This window comes from Perkinsus marinus, assembly GCF_000006405.1.
Source record: "Perkinsus marinus ATCC 50983 genomic scaffold scf_1104296939758, whole genome shotgun sequence".
Taxonomy (NCBI): domain Eukaryota; phylum Perkinsozoa; order Perkinsida; family Perkinsidae; genus Perkinsus; species Perkinsus marinus.
Genome location: NW_003213081.1, coordinates 124,545 through 143,301, shown reverse-complemented (window position 1 = coordinate 143,301; position 18,757 = coordinate 124,545). Strand labels below are relative to the sequence as shown.

General features: G+C 50.6%; 6 protein-coding genes and 1 non-coding gene across 7 annotated transcripts in view; 2 read left to right on the top strand and 5 right to left on the bottom strand.

Annotated features, from left to right (window-relative positions):
- Positions 1-140, bottom strand: part of Pmar_PMAR029259 (t-complex polypeptide 1, putative) — a gene marked incomplete at both ends in the record, with an annotated part of 1,370 nt that extends 1,230 nt beyond the window's left edge. Inside the window, one exon of the mRNA XM_002782353.1 lies at positions 99-140. Coding sequence (XP_002782399.1) covers positions 99-140 — 42 coding nt within the window. The remainder of the gene's footprint in view (positions 1-98) is intronic.
- Positions 141-313: 173 nt separating this feature from the next.
- On the top strand, positions 314-395 carry Pmar_PMAR029258. The gene has a single exon. It is a non-coding gene; the product is annotated as a tRNA-Ser (tRNA).
- Positions 396-803: 408 nt separating this feature from the next.
- Pmar_PMAR029257 (hypothetical protein) lies at positions 804-1,920 on the top strand (the record flags this gene model as incomplete). Its single annotated transcript, XM_002782352.1, has 5 exons — positions 804-971; positions 1,024-1,237; positions 1,286-1,402; positions 1,448-1,592; positions 1,634-1,920. Coding segments are annotated over 5 exons (861 nt in total), but the record flags the coding sequence as incomplete, so codon positions are not given.
- Positions 1,921-3,956: 2,036 nt separating this feature from the next.
- Positions 3,957-4,571, bottom strand: Pmar_PMAR029256 (hypothetical protein; the record flags this gene model as incomplete). The annotated part of the gene is made up of 2 exons (XM_002782351.1): positions 3,957-4,128; positions 4,396-4,571. The coding sequence occupies 2 exons, from the start codon at positions 4,569-4,571 to the stop codon at positions 3,957-3,959; spliced, it is 348 nt and encodes a 115-aa protein (XP_002782397.1).
- A 6,470-nt stretch (positions 4,572-11,041) lies between these two features.
- Positions 11,042-14,944, bottom strand: Pmar_PMAR029255 (hypothetical protein; the record flags this gene model as incomplete). Its single annotated transcript, XM_002782350.1, has 12 exons — positions 11,042-11,358; positions 11,403-11,567; positions 11,614-11,988; positions 12,252-13,002; positions 13,279-13,400; positions 13,629-13,732; positions 13,797-14,061; positions 14,109-14,244; positions 14,297-14,414; positions 14,457-14,590; positions 14,633-14,737; positions 14,909-14,944. The coding sequence occupies 12 exons, from the start codon at positions 14,942-14,944 to the stop codon at positions 11,042-11,044; spliced, it is 2,628 nt and encodes an 875-aa protein (XP_002782396.1).
- Positions 14,945-15,853: 909 nt separating this feature from the next.
- Positions 15,854-17,425, bottom strand: Pmar_PMAR029254 (serine/threonine protein kinase Nek1, putative; the record flags this gene model as incomplete). Its single annotated transcript, XM_002782349.1, has 10 exons — positions 15,854-16,081; positions 16,269-16,342; positions 16,394-16,472; positions 16,516-16,577; positions 16,626-16,741; positions 16,790-16,881; positions 16,927-17,001; positions 17,047-17,169; positions 17,209-17,276; positions 17,329-17,425. The coding sequence occupies 10 exons, from the start codon at positions 17,423-17,425 to the stop codon at positions 15,854-15,856; spliced, it is 1,014 nt and encodes a 337-aa protein (XP_002782395.1).
- An 803-nt stretch (positions 17,426-18,228) lies between these two features.
- On the bottom strand, positions 18,229-18,757 carry Pmar_PMAR029253 (hypothetical protein; the record flags this gene model as incomplete). Its single annotated transcript, XM_002782348.1, has 5 exons — positions 18,229-18,265; positions 18,326-18,436; positions 18,482-18,593; positions 18,641-18,710; positions 18,754-18,757. Coding segments are annotated over 5 exons (334 nt in total), but the record flags the coding sequence as incomplete, so codon positions are not given.

Genomic DNA, 18,757 nt, shown 5'->3' with positions numbered 1-18,757 from the left:
AAGGTTGGTGCCTCCAAAAAGCCGATGAGCCCAATAGAAACTCGATCGCTGAAGAGATATCGACAGTTTCCTTCGGTGGATCGGATTGTCTAGGCTACTCTACTATACCAGAACAGAGGATGAGTCGCCCATCCAGACATGTGATGCTGTACCAGCGAGGTGAGTTTGGGTAGTGGACACGATAAAGGGGTGGTGTTAGGAATGCAGATGAGAGAAGATAGGCTGAGGAAGGTAGAGCGAGTACAAGAGGAGAGGAAAATGGAAGAGGTGACAATACTTGTTTGCACCCCAGGAGATCGTCAAAAATTTTATAGACAGCGTGTCCGAGTGGTTAAGGAGGTGGACTCGAAATCCACTAGGCTCTGCCTGCGCAGGTTCGAATCCTGCCGCTGTCGTTTTATTTCTTTTCTTCCCTGCGGTTTATAAATATATCCCTTCAGCTCGCCTCCTGTACCTTCAAGCCGCGTACACGGGGCAGCTCTTCATCCGGTGCTCCGAGCTCTTCATATAAGGAGGATACAGATGCTTCTAACCCTGAGAAGAAAGTGAGACAATTGCATCGTCTCGGACTGCAAACCCCTTTCAATCTTAGAGTGCAAATCCTCGTGGCTACAGTCAAGCTGTCAGTCGTCTGCAACGCGGCTATAGAGAGAGGCAATTGGTGCGGGAAGTCGTAGAGAATAGAGACCCGGATGGTACTGCGATGCAGCAGCTGTTACGGAATCAAAAGGCTGGTGACACGTCCAAGTGTGACACAACCATATCCCTGATACAGATGAGCTCCATCGTGAATATGATTTCAGTTCCGAGTTCACTCCTGGTTCCCGGAAGTCAACTACTTGGCTGCCACATGGCGGCGCTCCACTCGGTCGTAGGACGGGTAGGAGAGGAGTGAGACGAGCCCCGCCAGACGGTGATGCCCCGGCTACCTCGATATCCCCACCAACTACTGAACGGAATAAGAAGAACTTGTGGGGCGTCTTTTATACTCAAGACGACTTTCTACGACTTTGTAAATTTTAGGCGAACATCTGACCACATGATAAGACCGAGCTCTAATCGGACACCAAACAGTGGGCGTCTGAGTGTGAAGAGGGAATCACCATATGCTCGGCTCCCATCTATAAGCAAACGGAATAGTCATTCAAAAGGTCGGGGACGATCTGCTCGGACTGATGCTGAATGGATAGAGGTTGAGGTGACGAGAAACACGGAAACAGGGGGCGATCGACGATACGTAAGGTCTTTTGAGTTCCATTAGAGCAGCGCCTCCCTTGATGTTCAGGTGGTTGGTAAACTTCTTATTCAAGAGGGGCAGCCTCCTCGAGCAATCCATGAGGCCGTTATGGCATTCAGCCAGAAGCACAGACTAAAGGCATCGGAGATAGTCGAATTGCACAAAGTGGGCCTACTGCTCAGGTAGTACTTGGAATGTGCTTGCCATCAGGTGTTGAAGCATAAATTGGATACGAAAGATTATGACGATATCCCCGCAGAGAGCGATAAACTCCAAGAGTGTCCAATATCTTCTCCATGCCTAGAAAACTCCACACCGCCTCACGTCAATGCGGGCGTAGATCCCAATGGCAAACGTAAGCCTTTCGTGATACCAGTCTGTGGATAATGGTTGTAGCTCCCTTCTCAAGCCCAAGACCGTCCCACCTCCACTCTCCCTCGGCTTCTATCGAATCGCCCACCGAGGCTGCCGCTATCCCGGGAAATGCAGCAAGTGCGCCAAATGACTGCGAGCTGAGTTTCGGCAGCAGTTCCAGTCTGGAGGAGAATCTCCATCGATTTGATCAATCGAGTCTCGAAGGAGCAGCCAATCCGCAAGGGACATCCTCTGCTTGATTGTTTTATTTATCATTGCCTTTCACAGCCTTCGTTAATTAAGCTTATACGTCGCACTATTTCATAATGATGAACATGTGCATTTTCAACCACTACATTGGTTCGTGTTTATTCCGAGAACCTTGTAAGAATATGTAATAACACGCAACACATCATTGCACTGTAGTAGCCAAGCAAGTGACCTATCAAACATCCATATCCTCCCTCGATCTTTTCATGACAGTTCGAGGCATCACACATGAAGATGGTAGAAAATCGTCATCATCATCATCGTTGATATCACCACCATTATCATCACTCCCACCAAACTTGTCACTCATGGGACAACTGTTCGAGGTGCTTGGATCGTCCAGGACGTGGTCCCGTAGGCACGCCTCAACACACATCTCTACTTCTTTGATCTCCTCCGTCGAGACTGCAGCGACTGGCTGGCTTCTACCCGTCAAGTCCCAACTCTCACGTAGCCGTCGTCGTTTACTCCGGCCCTTGTCGTCATCGTCGTCGGAGTGTGTATGATCTCTCAGAGTTGATGCCGGTTCGCTCTCTACGACTCGTTCACCATAAGATTGTCCCGAACAGGATACCGTCGAAGGGCTGCGCCTATCATTGACTGGGCTGTAGACTTTTACCTCCCATTCGGGAGGCGGCGACTCACCCAGGAATACCTGACTTGAATTGGACTCACCTCTGTTTTGAGAGCTTACCCTACCTTCTCCAATTCTGTCACAACTTTCTCGCGAGAGGTAGAAGTCCATGATCCCATTTTTGATGTCGATCGAACTGGCGTAGCGAGATTGACAAGTGCACTCGTGCATCTGATCATTGTCATGTCGAGTTCAATGACACCGTCAGTGACCCTGCCGAGGCGACAAATTCAAGGAGACCATGGGGGAAAGAATGATCGACACCAACCCCAACAGGATGATAGTGATCGAGTGCCGATCGCAGCAGCGACGAGGGACTCCAACGTAGTTGGGGAGCAAATGTCTAACCCATCATGAGTCTTCTCTGGTCAGCGTTCGATAGAGGAGATCCGATCTGGTCTGCAAGCCTTCCACAAAAAGCGCCGACTCGAGAGGGCTGGCGAAAGTAGTGCACCAGTATCCTCCCCTGATGCCACTACCAGCAGCAGCAGCAGTACTGAAGGCGACTCAAGACTTCGAGAGTTCCATTCTAAATTTCTGTCCGCTCGATTAGGGAATCAGGCGTGAATGGTGTGGAGAGAGTTCTGTTAATATATTTGAAATGTTATCGAGAGTGTTTCTGTAATGAATTGGGATGGGATAAGGCAGATGGAATGGATTTTTTTATGGAATATTTATCTGTTTCTCCACGGATGTTCAGTGTAGTTAATGTGTTGGGCTGATATAACTTGAGACTAGTCGTGGTCATTCACCAGGTTGTGACACAGTTGTGCTCAGAGTGCCGCCGAGTGTATTTTAGTGTTCTGTATCCTCTCCATTAGCATTGTTTAAAGCAATGGAAATTTCACGAGTCCATTGAGGGTGACACTGAACTCAGCAAACACTCAAAGGACCACGACACACCACTCAGTGAGACCCTGGAACATATCAGGGTTCCAAGTTTAAGGGAGATGATGACTCATGAGAGTTGATGAAAATCATGGATACATATGGCGCTAGTAGGAATTGCTATGCACGATACGTCAGCAGAAAAATCGTAGATATATTCCTCGAATAGAATGACGCTGCCAAGTTGTTGACGGGGAGGACGCATGGGGGTTTCCGCATGAGTGAAAAAAAGGTGTTTCTGTGATTGAGCATTCATTGTGTTGGAAGTTGTGAACGCGAAGGACAACCAAAAAAGAAACAGGAGGAGAACATGGTCATGTGTCGTATATACGATAGTGTCCGATTGCAGCATCTCGTTGACTCAGCTGATCATCGTAGGTATCGGTTGTCGAGATTGTTCATTGCCACTCCGAGATGGAGGGTGGGATGAAGTGGGTGTCGATCCGGATACAGACTGATCGCCTATTACCACTTCGAGCACGGACTCTGGTGTTGGGCATACTCGTTGCGGTTGCACTCTTAGTTTGATCATAGTCTATCGAAAACATGCTGATGAGAATAGTGTCTGTTGCCTTACGCAGTGGCTGAGGCCTTTAGGTGGGACATGCCGACACATCGGACATGACAGTTGGGAGGAGCGGAACCAGTCCATAACGCATAGATAGTGAAGTGTGTGTGAGCATGGTAGTTGAAGCAGTGTATCAAGAGGAGATTCGAAGATGTCCTGCAGGCAAATAGGGCAAACCTGAACAGATCGTGTACTAGCTGGTGTCGCGAATCGTCGTGACCTGTCCCATGAACTCAGTCCGATCAGACGTGACACTTTTCAGTAGACGATGGTTCAACCTCAGTCTCCGAAGGACCTTCTTAAATCTACGCCATACTCGTGGCAAGAGATAGATCAATATGGAGAGAATGGAGGCCCCTGAGGAGACCCGATCCGGCATTCGAGTGGGAAGACGTACCACCGATGAAGCATCCGGACAGTAGGATAGCCAACTGCTGAACTGACCGGTCACCTCTCTTACCACCTAGAGGATGGGCTTCCTCACCAAGGCTCACTGGACTGTCTTCCCCTGAGTGCGGAGTGGTAGCCTCCGTAGGTGTTGGCGGGAGGACACCCTTCACTAGACGTGAATAGATATCACAGCCCTTGGGGACCACATTAACACAGTTCTCGTCAGTCATAACGATAGGGAAGGTGTTGTCCACTTGCCCGATGCCTCCAAGCGCTGCCCTCAGTAGGCTCTTGGGGCGAGTAACCTGTATGCGCCAACGTTCTACTGCCAGCAATGCAGAGGCTAGAGGCTGTCTTCCAGAACCCTCCTCTACGGGTACACTGAACACCGCGACGACGCTACCTGCTATGGGGTGTACTGTGAGGGCTGTAGAGGAGCCCTACCCTCAAAGACCCCCTCAAGAGAGATGTCTTCATGGGCGAATACCCTCTCGACTGCCCCAATAAGGGTTGAACGTCTGATGGTAGAAGGGTGCGCGGCCTTCAGCTTCAACAAGAGCAGCAGGAACGGAACCGTGATGGGCTCCGCTCCCTCCTGATGTACAACTCCGGGGTTATCAAATACTGTCACGTTTCCGAGAGGGAGGAAGTGGTCGCCATCGGACCGGAGGCAGTTGGTCGTAAGACACACGCAAAGCCTGAAGAGAAACTATCGGAGGAGGCTTCGAACTGGACCATCGTACGTGTATGATGATGCGACTCCAGGCGGGAGGGGGACTATACTGTAAACGAGCAGCTGTCTTGTGCCGTCAGTGGAATGTATCTATCGAGCAATTGTAACCGTTCATTTGGGCTAGTCTTAAACCTCAGTGGGGGGTACGGCAAGGTAGCGATCGTGATGGGGTGGAGACCGGCAAACTTCAGTGTTCGAGGCGAACATCAGCAACGGTAGTTGTGTGATATCGATAAAGGCCACGGAACTGTATGTGAATCGACGGAGCTCGCCGTGTTCACTATCGTACAGTGTAACTGCCATTGCTCCGCTCAGCTGCTCGCTGTTGGAGGCACTATATCCCTTGACATATTCCTCCACTTGGAAATCGCCATAATCTTGGAAACTGAGACGATGTCATCGGATGCATCATTGCAGTGTATTCCGCCGCACATAGCCGAACGCCGCTCCCTGGCTGATTCATCAGGAGGCCGCGATGTAGCACACACTCGGTATACCACGCCTGCCGGCAGTGGTCCTTGGGTTGGCTGACGTGGATAGCTGAGCGGCGGTTGGAGATGATGGGAGGGTCCAGTGGCACACACATCACACCTTGCAGTGATTATGCTCTGATTGAGAATGGACTGAGTTATCTTGAGGGATATCATTGATGCTTTCTGACTACAGGGAGGAATTGTTGAGGATGGCTCCTGAGCGGATGATGTATCCACGATGTGGTCAAAGATCTCACCAAAGCGACGTCTATATGTCGGGTGATGATCCTTCGGGAGAAGGAGACTGTCATTGGGAAGCCGTTGAACACACGAGACACGTTAAGGAGAGAAATGCCGGGGTCCACTCGTATGATACCGATGTAACTGGCCACGCTTGCTACATTAAAACATCGTAGTCATCACCTGAGCCTCTCCACCATGTTGGGTACTTCAACACATAGCTCGTGGTCAGCAGCTACCCGAGGATGCACTATTAGGGTGTAGTGAGACCCCTCGTATGTTACAGGAGCCTTCACTTGCTCTAATATAGAACTACATGGCTCAGCAGTCTGGCTCTGCCCTAGAAAGAATCTGCCGAATCGTACTGATGTTGTGGATGCTTGAAAACGAATAGTAGACCAGCTTCCAGCAGAAATTATATCCTCTGTTAGGAGAATGAAGCTCAGTGGCTTCGCTGGGATTATCGTCTCAGTTGATGGGACATCGGTCGGGGCGGCGACGGTATCTCCAGACACTTCCATAGTGCCCATGAAGGCCCACAGAGAGTGATCCTGTGAATAGTGGAGGCATAAGGCAAAGTTGCCGTGCGTAGACGGTGTAATGGTGAAGGACACCGAGTTTGGTGTAGACCTAGTTGACGGTTGTGGGCAGAGGGTAGGGTCGAGATTTCCCTGAGGATCCGGAAGGAAACAAGAGCCAACTGACGACTTCGCATACGTATGAAGTGCTGTCATCGTCACTGCAGTGGGAGAACGGGTCACCAACTGCTGTCGTACCTTGCTGGCAGGCTTCAGTGAGGAGGGTCGTCTCATCATCTACGGCCTGCACGATGATATATCAGTAAAACATCCAATTGGATGAAGCCCTACGATGAGCAGGAGGTGTAGAGGGTGACGATGCGGTAGGTATTGGCCGGTGATGTCAATCTGGCTCATTTGATGCGCACGACCACGAAGAGCACCCTCGACCACATCAACCTCGAAGTGGTGGAAATGTAATGCACGTATCCGGTATGTAGGGGAGGGTGAGGCTACCTCGAATAAGGTGATGGAGGTACATACACCCTCTCCACCACCAGCGAGCATGTTGCTCGTTACGACCAATGGTTCGCCGTAGTAAGATGCACAGAGGAGCGCTGTCCCCGATCTTGTGGGAATGGGAAGCGACAGAGTTGGCAACACTAGGATACTCGATCCAGTGTCTCCAACGGAGGTCTTCATGGCGACGTCGACGGCTGTGGGAGGTGAAGGAGGAATGAGCGTTGCAGTTCATAGCCTACCGCCAAGTATTGATACCACATCCCCCTGGACAATCGCGCCGTCAGCCCCTTGTGGATAGAGCCACAAGCTTATCGTGTCTTGCCAGAGCCATACGTCTACCCCTTCGACCTAGAAAGGATCCACGCCTCGGCGGAATCAGAGGCGTTAGGGGTGTGCCTACTGATACTGATCCTTTTGGTAGATAACTGCTACCGATGCTCACGTGAGTTGGACCTGTGATCCGACTGAACCCAGCCACCGTAACAGAGATGCCTGAATATGACACCCAATGTTAGCGACAGGTTGGACTCGATCAAGCCCACCAAGGTCCACAGTGAACCACCGAGCAGGAAAGCTGTCCTCATCCGAAGTGCAGTAAAAACAGATGCAGATGCGCTCCTTGTAACGTACTTGCCCAATGACAGTAGCTGTATCGATCGACAATGTACCATCCTACAAGGGGATCGATGGGGCCGTATCGTTGTAGATGATGAGCCAACCTCGGCTGTCACGGTGTCCAGCAACTCAATCATACCGGCGCTATCCTCTAGATGAGCGCAGCTGATGTCCACGCCCCTGGCGAGGCCTACTTCGATGAATCGCCAGTCGGTAGCTGACTCGAGGGATATCTGAACGACCCCTTAGTTGTCATCAATCCTGAAACCACTCTACCACAGTAGGACAGGGAGTAGTGGGAGACCTCGCCGTAGGCAGTAGACAATAGATTTGGGCGGGAGCATCTACGGCGACAACGGGTGTTATGTCGAGGAGGACGCTACCTGCAGAGACATGCTGGTTAGAGAGGAATACGGTACGGCATGAACAACGAACCTGCCTTGAGCCATGATGACGGTGGACCCTCAACTGAGAGAATTCTCAATTCTATATCAACCTTGCCGTGCCTCCTCAGGTGGTCCGTCACGGGTAGAATTTGGAGGAATCCACCCGATGCATCGGGGCATTCGAAGCCCGAATTCGTCACTAAGGATGCCCTGGCGAGAGCAGGGTAGCTCGACACACGGTGGAGGTTATCTCACGATTGTATGGCGTTGCACTCGTTGAAGGTTTCGGCCTCGACATGGTCTGCAGCCGTCCTCAGAGCGAGGCCGGTCAAAGGGGCGATGCCTTGCATTCTCACTGGTCCAAAGATGCACTCAAAACCTGGCAACTATAGCGGTTGGGAATCGCCGGCCGGTCGGCCAGAGGATCAAACCTTGATGTGTTTTCACAACAGTACAAGGGTACTGAGCAAGAGGGTCTGGGCCTACCACCCGTAGGGAGCCAACGTGGAACGTGAAGTGACGAGATGACACGCAGCCTTCAAAGTCGATGCCTAGAATAGCGATGCTCGCTTGCTCAAGTTGAGGACCGCTCACACAGGCAGATCGTGTATTGAGCTGGATGGGAGGAGAGTAGATCTGAAGGTACCGGAAATATCATTGAAGCTGCGTCCAGCTTAGTTGAATGCCAAATGGGGAAATTATCGCCGTCTCCAAGAGGAGGGCAATGACGACTCGGAGGAGTGGCATCCTCCACAAAGGATAGTTTGCTGCGATGAGGCAGCGGAGCGATGGTCATGTCGGCAGGGACCTCACACGGAAGGTAACCCATCGTGCAGTTCATCTGCTGCGACTAATCGATACACGGTGGGGATCCTGATGTGAGTAAAGTTACTTGTATGTAAGCAGCCTCGGGCTTCACTCCTCGGACCATGACCTCTGATTATAGTGATACCAAAAGAACCCTGCCTGGTGGTGTTGCTCACCTTTTATAATAATAGCCGTCATTCCACTGTTATGGACGGTGAGCTGGAGGGTTTTGTGAGCATCTTCTTGATTGGGTAAGAAGTGATAGGCGAGGGTCCAGCTCAACACATGAGGTGAACTGATCCATACTTCACCTAGAAAGGACGGTATTTGGGCAGAGAGGCAGAGATGAGGCCCACATAGTGTTCCAACTATGCAGTATTGTAAAGTATCTAGAGAGTCTGCAGATCTCGGTACTCTCCGTAGAACAGCCCTCGCAGAGTTGTAGGGTTCGACCTGATAAATCCACCTCCAGGTAAGATTTTTGGGTGTTACTTCTCACCACTGATGAGAGCGCTGATTCATTGGTATACTTTTGTGTGAGATCTATTTTGGAAACGGACATATGTGTAGGATCAGTCAGGCCCACATTTACACATCGTAAGAGTGGTTGCACTCTGCCAAAAGAGAATAGTTCTTGGAAAAGGGAAGTCATCAGGTTGACTCACTCGAGGTGGCCCAAAGTAATGTTGAATGCCTCTGACGAACTATTCGTGCGAACTTGTACATATATTCTGGCAGAATCGTTGGCTGTGAGCCCTGTAGGCATTGTAAGATTGAGGAGCGACTGCCCATGGGACTCCCTAAATACGCAGTATACTGTTCGATTTTGGCTGAACGGCAATGACGGGCGTACTCCCAATTGTAGGGAATCATAACTGGAGTTGCAGCCGCCTTCCAGTGCACTATTGATTGAATCTCGACGATAAGGTCACCCTCAAGCAGAGGCCCTAGCAGGACTTGGCCGTTGAAAAGGAGAGATGTTTGGTGTTTTTGACTCGAGGGATCAGCTATAGTTGGTGAAGTCGTCCATCTGTAGATGAGGAATGCAGCTAGGCACAGGGTGCGTCGAACCTTATTAGCTCGAGATCCAAGTAGAGTGTGTCGTTGATTGATGGGCAGTCTAGTGTGAGGGAGTGTGGTGACTCAAGTGATGATGCTGTATTAGATCGCAGGGCAAGGAGGAGATGCTGGTGTAGTTGATGACAGTGAATAACATCATATGAAGAACGTCGTATCTAAGGCATGATTCCCGGAAGTAGGAATGAGATTCTGCCCACTTGACAGGTTCTGGCACTGAACTTGGGGGTTGTGATGTTGACCAGCAGTGTATTGGGATCATCACGTGTGACGCACGCTGTGATTGATGGACAGTAGTAGAACAATGTATCGTAGTACACTGTGGCGGGAACTTCACTACGGAAGCATTGCAGGACTTGACGACTCCGGTTCTGATGGAGGAAGAGGATTTTCCAAAGCATCTTCTCACTGGATACTGTCACCTCATGGAAGGGTGATACAGGCTCTGATGGCACAACTTCTTGCCGAGGGCCGATTGCTTCTTCTCGATCATAGTAGAAAGGAACGGATAGTTTTGTGTTGAAGCGGGTATGGAAGGATAGGTTCGAATAAGTAGTGAAAAGAGGATCTGGCAAGCTTTCGATGGCTCGCCACCACTCCATATGAGAAGCTTCCCACCAATGCATGTGCTCAAGTTATACTCCTGATTCGAGGCAGCTCTTGAGATAGCAATGACTTCTTCCATCTCGAACGATGGATGAGAGAGGCACCATTGCATCATGTGTTGGTATCTACATCGTTACGCCCCAAGAGATGACCACGAGAAAGTACTGAAGAGCTTGCCTATGAGTGTCGTTGCATGCACTGATCACCCATTCGCCGACGTATCCATTGGGAATGTGCCAATCATACGGTGCCCACCGATCCAGAAGCTCTGCCAAGGAAAGGCTTTCAGATTGTAGTGGCTCTACTATGATAGGCGGGAGGGGTAAGACGTTCGTGTCTACAATGAGATGGATCATCCTTGTCGTACCCTATCTTGACATACCACCAACAAGAATCGGCCCGATCATGTCAACCAAGCCAACCGTAAGGGTGTAGTCTTCGGGCCATATACAACTCGAGTGATCACCGATTGAGTCGGCGATACAGAGGCAGATGCGGTAGATGCCACCAGACGTAATCGTTCGCCTTGGTATGTGCAATAAGGATCGACTAGAGGCTAAGTGGAGCCCACGCTTGTGGTAGACACCACAGACTGCTGCCGGAGTGATGTAGAAGGCAAACGTCTCACTAGTTGTGTCATTGACGGCGCTCTCTAGTGCGATGATGCAATCTGATGCGAGATGGACATGGTCGGGATGGTGACGCTACTCACCATTCCCCAAGCTACATACCACTTCCTCCGTCGCATACACCGGTACCGACGTGCCTAGGGATAGCAAAGGCCACCTTCAGGGAGCTAGACGGGAGCCTACAGTTAGGACAGATAAGCTGCGTTGGTGACGAAACGACACGGTCCTCGGTAGCGTCGGCCTTGTGAGCAAGCTTCTGTGATCGGCATAGGACGCAGACTCCCCTCACACCTCCCATCCATGGTAGAGGTAGGAGTGCAGCAGGATTAGAGTAGTACACCACCGTATCGAGGATCCTGATACAATGTTCAGGACGACCAGGAGGGGTCAGCCACATCGATAAGAATAGACCTACAAAGGGGAAGACAAAAAAACCAATCGGCGTCGTGTCACACTTCCGGGATGCATCTTCACCATGATGAGGGAAGTTGCCTCATCAACAAGAACTTCATCATAGCCCAAGACCTGCAGAGTGGTCTCCAGTGATAAAGTCTGGTTGAGATAGGCATATTGAATGTTGTACATCCCAGGCGGTAGGGGAGGGACTTGTGTAGTGCCGTCTAGAGCAAAGCTGATGTTAGACAGTCGGGAGGATAGAGGACTTACTTGCTTCTGCCACTTTCATGTCCATCGTACCATCGTCTTTTTTGAGCCTCACTTCCCCTTCCTCTCTATGAGTTATACCGTATAGTGACATATTGATGGCTGTATTGGGGTTGAACATTCCAACATAGACGACTTCGCTCCCTGCGACAGCCGCCCACCATGTGCCCGGAGCACGTACGACGATTTCAGCGCGGTATCGGCCAACTGTCACTACGACTGTATTGGGCTTACGAGGGCCTGGCTCCATGAGGCACATCGGAAGGAGTCCCGAGATATTCGGGAGGACGTCTCGAGCGGTGGTAGCAGGTTGCAAGAAGAATGCTGGCGCCATCACCGATGGTCTACCAGCAATGGGTACCGCTCTATTGACCAACCCTGCAGACCTGCGAGTGGGATTTGAGCACGAGGAGTTTAAGAGGAGGCTCACGTTCGAATATGGAGTCCTCCTCCTTGCTGAGGATTAGGGCCATCGGCCCATACCACTCCATTACGAAATAGTCCCATATTGAAGGATATGTTACTGTGAGTTAGGCGTCCCCATTGTATGAGCAGTAGGCTGTTGTTGTGAACGCTATACGACATGCTACCTGACAGACAGCAATCTATTGAGATGTCTGCATATGAGCACTGTCTATTACATCCATCATCCCAACATCCGATGCCTCCCATCGACGTTGGGTCGCTGAAGGCAAAGGCCGTCCAATAGCCTCTCCCATGATTAACAGTGATATAGCCTCTACTGGATACCCAAACGCCGTCACCCAGTGCCCAATGATAGTCTATCCATTCAAGCTCATCAAAAGTGTACTGCAACCGAGTGAGTGAAGTGGCTACTGAGGAAACGTAGCCCAAGTGATAATCCTCCAACTGAGTATACTCATCAATTGCCGTCACCAGGCGTGCATTGGCGAGGATGTCAGCAACACTCTCGGTGATATTCATTGGAAAAGGCAGGTGAGTGTAGCGCCCTGTTGTGTTGGAACACACGATGTGCTCCTGTGGGGGAAGAGACGGGAATACTCCGGCGGTGGGCAGTCGTAACGATGGGGGTATCAGAGAGAGACCAATAGAGGACTCCCCATCAGCCATGATCAGTGAGCAGTTGTCCTGTTCATCCTCCATACCGTGTTCAGAGTGATAGACGATGGACACCGAGGCAATCTCGAACGGTCGGAGGTTCAGAGATGACGCATTGATGGCAAATGCAGATTGGCACCATATAGGGGAGCTGGAGTCGCTACTCAGAGTGATGTGCATTGGGAGGGAGGTCCGGAATAATAAGGTGCGGCTGATGGTGGGCGCCAGGATAAGGCCACTGGCCTCATCTAGCCCTTCACCGAAGTCTATCCGGGCCTTGTCCACGAGCATATCTCCATCCGAGGTGGTCACCTAATGAACAACAGACATGGAGGATGGATACCAGCAAATAGGATGGATACTCCTGATCCCTGCATAAGCCCTTGCTGCTGTTTGCGCCTTATTCTGGCAGCCCGGAAGGATATCCCCTGTGGGTCTTCCTCATCCCACGACACGTTCACTTTCAAGTGGTATCCGAGTGTCTCTCCTTCCTTATGAGATACACCCCAAACAGCCTCGTATTGGCCCATGCCGGGTGGATAGAGGAGGACTAGGAGGAAGGGCAGAACCACACTGCGTTACACTCACCATCGTACCAGTCGGCTCGGCTGCACCAGGACTGATCTCAGGGAACCACACCCACCGCCTAGTCCTGGCCTCTATCAATAGACTCACTGCATCAATGCGATACCCAAAGATATCAGCTGGACCTGAGCGCTACCATAATGGTGATCACTCGGACCATTGAGTCGTATGGAAGTGAAGTCCATCCCTGCCTTGCCCTCGAGTCTGCCCATACTATCATCTCCCATCTTGCCCCCCATAATGGGATGAACTGCTGCGTCTTTGATGATGTGTAATAACTCAGTGATAGAGTCGAATAATTCTGGCATCTGCCGCAGCCGACTGATCCCGAGAGGCACTGCTGCCGGCCCCACCTCCTCCTTCAATGGACCCATGCTTGCCATTGCTGTACCAGCAGCTTGATGGGCCATGTACATAGAATCGTCTAGGCCAGAGGGGCTCACTGGTGATGGAGACCCTATAGGCATTCCAGAGTAACTGAGTAGCCTAGTAGAAGGAGTGGTCGGCGAGAGGCTGCTCACAATGGATGTGGCCAGAGGGTTCCGCTGCCGAAGGTGGGATAGACGCATAGAGCATCTGAAGGACAAGAGTGGACAGAGCAGACAAGAGAGGGAGAGCCACATTCAAGTCCGCATGGACATCTGTCACGGAACTCCGATACGGCTCCCATGAGGAGCGGTTCAGCATCAAGACCGTCGCCAGCAGCAGCAGCAGCAGCAGCAGAACGAGCGAATAGCATCGGAGTGAAGGAGCAATCAACACTGTATGCATGGTATTCTACATCACCTGAAGACGAAGGCATATAGAAAGGGAGAGGAGAGTATAATGACTACAGCCAATAGCCTTGCAGAAAGCTGAGGCGGCCTGTACGTCCTCAACATAGCCTTCCTCATACCCACTATCTACACTGTAGGTGAATATCTTCAATATTGCGAACCTTACTCGACCGACCCCTCCTCCTTTAACCATCTGATTAGAGTTCAAATCGCCTGTAAAGGAGGTATGTTGGTCTACCCCTTACCCCAATGATGGCGTTGGTGACGTAGTGAGAGAATGGGGTTTGAGCATATATAGCATCACCCTCATTGAGGGAGTAGTACAAGTCGCAGCCATGATGGAGAGGGGTAGAGCATCCATATCTGGGACAGTATCATCTGCCTACAGGGCTAGGGTCTTCGTACCCTTCGGAAGGGTTGGGGTTATTCCAGAGGACAGTAGTGATGTCGAAGTCCTGCCCTAATTCCTGTTCGATGAGTTCCATATTAATGCCAGAGCCGATGATACCCACGAGAAGAGGCCTACCCCGTGGCGCGACCTGAAGGTATGGGCACACTCAAATGACTATCGTCTCCCGTACTCGATGCCTCAATCTGGATATCTCACTAGCTTGGAGGACGCTGGTGCCGAACTGTTCTGACTTGAGCGCCCAAGAAGAGTTGAGGAAGGATGTCAAGTAATCCTCCTGATAAAAGCAGTGACGTTACCCGTTACAATGCTATGAACCCGTACAGTGACCCTTCTCGATGGATGTGACGGAACGGAGGTTTGAGCTGTAGAGGCCTGATAGTGCAGGTGATCACGAGTGACTCGTGATGCAGTTTACGTTGAGTGCCGTTCGGTTCCCAGTGCCTACCCTCTTCGACGGGTGCTCAAGCCGCGCTCTGTCCATGGGTCTGCGAGAGCATATAATAGGCTCATGGTCACGAAAGGTGATGGGTTAGCGATGCTCACTCATCAATGCTTAGCTTATCCGACAGTCTTTTGCGTCTGACTTGATTCGTATTGCTGCTGGAGAACTCCCATGCAATGGAGGGTGAGCGCAAAGGTAGGTCGAGTTCAGCTGCAATGACTCGAAGTGGCGAATCATGCTACTCCAAGGAAGACTCACGTATAGGCACCTCTACAAGTTTAGGCCAACTCTCATAAAACCCTACTTTCACACTCACCTACCAAGGCAAGAACAATCACTTGAGCTTCAGTGGTACCCATGATGGCTCACGTTAACCACAATGGGGACAGCCATTGTGTGGATGATGGTGATTGGTAAACAAACGTAGAGTGAAGTCAATACCATCCAACACCCCTTGGAGGCATCCGCTCTCATTTAAATGACAACACTGAAGAGGCAAACAAGCCTGAACTCCACAATAGGACATCTACCTTAGAGAAGCCATGAAGGTAACAATTTGAGTCGTGTCGGATACAACGCGTTCGCTAGCCAAGTGCCTTGAGCCGACCTCACACTCACTATCCGTGACAACGACACCATAACCGACTGCTACCACAAAACAACATCTTCGGTGAAGACATGCGAAGTAAATTTGTCGCATGCCAGCCCCGACAATTGCGAACAGTGGATAAAAGCTCTCCTATGCGTTATCCCGTCTCCTCTAACAACGAAGGCACACGTGCCCGATCCATTGCCATTGACGACACAAGCGTTAGTGAACAATAGAAATTTGAATGATAATAATAATGATGAACGATAGTCTTCCCTCGGGTGCTCTATTCCCTTGTCCTGGCGATGGTTATAAACATAAGACTTGATCAGCTGCCCACAGATATCATATCGAGAGCACTAGAGGCTCGTGGACGATCCCATGGATGCCGCCGTAGTAGGGATGTTACGAGGTTGACCATCCAGGAGGGAAGGGCTTCCCTTCTTGACAACTGATGGGAGATGTATAGGCGAAAGCTCATCAGCAACAAGGCTTACGTCTTCCAGAGGGAGATCACATCGAGCGATGGTGTTGAACAAGTTATTGAGATCAGTCGAATAGAAAGGTAATGTACCCACCAACATGGTCTACATGGAAAACAATACTACACCAAGGGCTACTTCTGATCGATCACAAGTTGTCCCCAACGAAAGTAAAGGAGTTGCGAAAGCACCTCCCAACCTTCCTTGGCTTATAGCCTCGGCAGGATACAAGAAGGCTTAGAGAAAACGGGCAGAGCACCAGGATGAGGCCGATATCAGAGCGAGTTCTTACCCAGAAGGTTATCCCAGCTGCCCACATATCCCCTTGGAAGGCCATACCCACACTAGGGGACGTCACTCCATCATCTAGTATAACACCCTTCAGGAACATCAACCGTTACAGAGTACTACTACTACCTCCATCAAGGGAGCTTGCATAGCCATCATCAGAAGACACACCACACATCTCTGGAGCTAGGAAGGGGTATGTACATCCCTGCAGAGCACGCGATATGGTGCCCACGTTGACATCCTATTACCAAGGTAGAGTCCGAGCCTATGGAGTCCTGCTCGTCGACTATCCTCGCTGAGCCAAAGTCACCTATGGACCAACCTTGGAGGAGGAGAGCACCGCACTAAGAGAGGCTACTGATACGAACTCTGCCTGCACTATCGACGAGGAGGTTCTCTGGTTTGATGTCTCGATGGACAACATGCCTACTATGGATGAACTGGAGGCCTTCCAATGTACCCACGATGTACTTCCTGAGGTTAATAAAGATTCGGGTTCGAATCCCACAGCCGACATCTGACCTCATCAGAGTATAGTCTGCTATGATAGGCTCATACTTCCGCTCAGTAGGATTCCACCTTTGAACAGACCCGCCTGGACAACAGTCCAAAACCTGTAACGACAAGTGCCGGGATCGAACCCGAGACCTATGCATTACCAAATACGTCTTCTGCCGATCTGGGTTGTAGAAGACGTCTCTAAGAGCTACTATAGTGGGATGGACTCCCAACTTCTGAGCAAAGAACGATATCTGAGCATCGACGGTTGAATAACCAACCTGAAGAATGTGGACTTCTCGTTGAAGCCCTTCCAATGCAGTATGGCGGACCATACCACCACTTGGGAGGTTATGGTAGAACTTCTGTCGCGATAGGGCAATATTACGGTATACCTTCATAACCTGCAAGGCACTTCCCTTAGCACTCCCCTTGCTTCTTACGAATTCTTCACCAGAGTCTCTTTTACAAAGTTTTATAGTCCTGTACGGCCCACGGTCGATTACAGCGCCTAAGGTGATTGAACACTCAATGTTCGTGGCACATCCTCACTACTCCAATACCGAGGTGATAGCCAGCGATAGTCTGAATGTCTCCCTCGGTGTCCTTATATGCTCTGGTATAGCAGCCTACTTCCGAGTCCCTCTTTAAAGCAATCATGTATTATATAAACTACCCGGACTATCCCAGAGGACTGTGAATACAACACTTCAAGGATGTGGGAAGCCACTCTCAGTTTCAAGAAAGAACACCATGTTGCCAATCGTAGCACTATACAATCAAACTGTAGGCCCTAAGAGCACAGGAGCTACAGTAGAGCTAGCGAACAGAGCTACCATACTATACCCGACAGTGGTTGGCCATGAGCACCTATGCACTGACCAATATGGTAACCGCTGTAATGGCCTTCCCGGCATTCTAACAGGCATCTCTACAACCCGATCATGTTCACCTATATCAGCAGGTCATATTTCTAGTCTGCCACTATGGTTTCCTCAACTAGCGGTAAGTCCTTTATTCTCACTCAAGATGATCTTTTCTACAATCCCTGCCGTACCGGGTGCCTCCTGGTTTGAGTTCGAGCCGAGAGGCCCCTCGGTATCGACCTCGGACCGGTGATGCCTCCGAGGCGGACTAAGAATCCTATCCAATCCAGCGCTATGTCATGATATTAGCTTTCCACACTACCGTACTCGGGTCGAAGGCAGTGAGAACTGTCCACGTGATATGTCCCCCAGGAGGCAGCCCACAACGTTGGACTTCCAGGTTCCATGAACTCTCTGCTGTCCCCGATAGTATCGTCTGAGTAGACATAACTACAGCGAGTATAATCCATGTTATGAGAGCTTCCTTCAGCTGAAAGGGTGTGATGTCAGTGCCATGGGGGAAACCAGCCATTGTCACTGTAGCGACTCAACGTGAATCAAGAGAGATCAACAGAAACACCACTTGAAGCAACATGACTAAGTCCTCTCTGTCCCCAATGGGAAGCGACCACTCCTATGTCGACTCCTAATAAAAGGCCACCCCTGTTGTAGGACAAGTTTGTGTAGTAACTACCTCTGTAACCAGAACTTGTATTGTTCCCTATTCTTCTTAGTCCGGAGCTTAACAGCCTCCTTAAAGCTAGCATCAAAGCCTCCACAGTCAGCAGTAGGGAATATAGCATACCTAGGTAGCAGTTAGTATAGGCATACTACTCAACAGAGTGAATACCTTCTAACCCCAGCCTCACCCCACCAACACGTCCAAGCCTTCTCCTTCTGGTCGAAGTGGACCCCCCGGACCCCCGAGGGGCACACATCAGGCCGAGCCCTCCCCAGCTTGCCTACCATCACCTCTCACCATATCACCCCTCACCGCATCCATCATTACCAGTTCGACGGAGTTGCCGGAAAAGGATAAGGGCCTCCATCCGGGCCTTCTCGAATTTCTCACTACGGCCCTTAACACTGAATTGTCTGAAGACTTGCAGGCCGTAACGATACCACA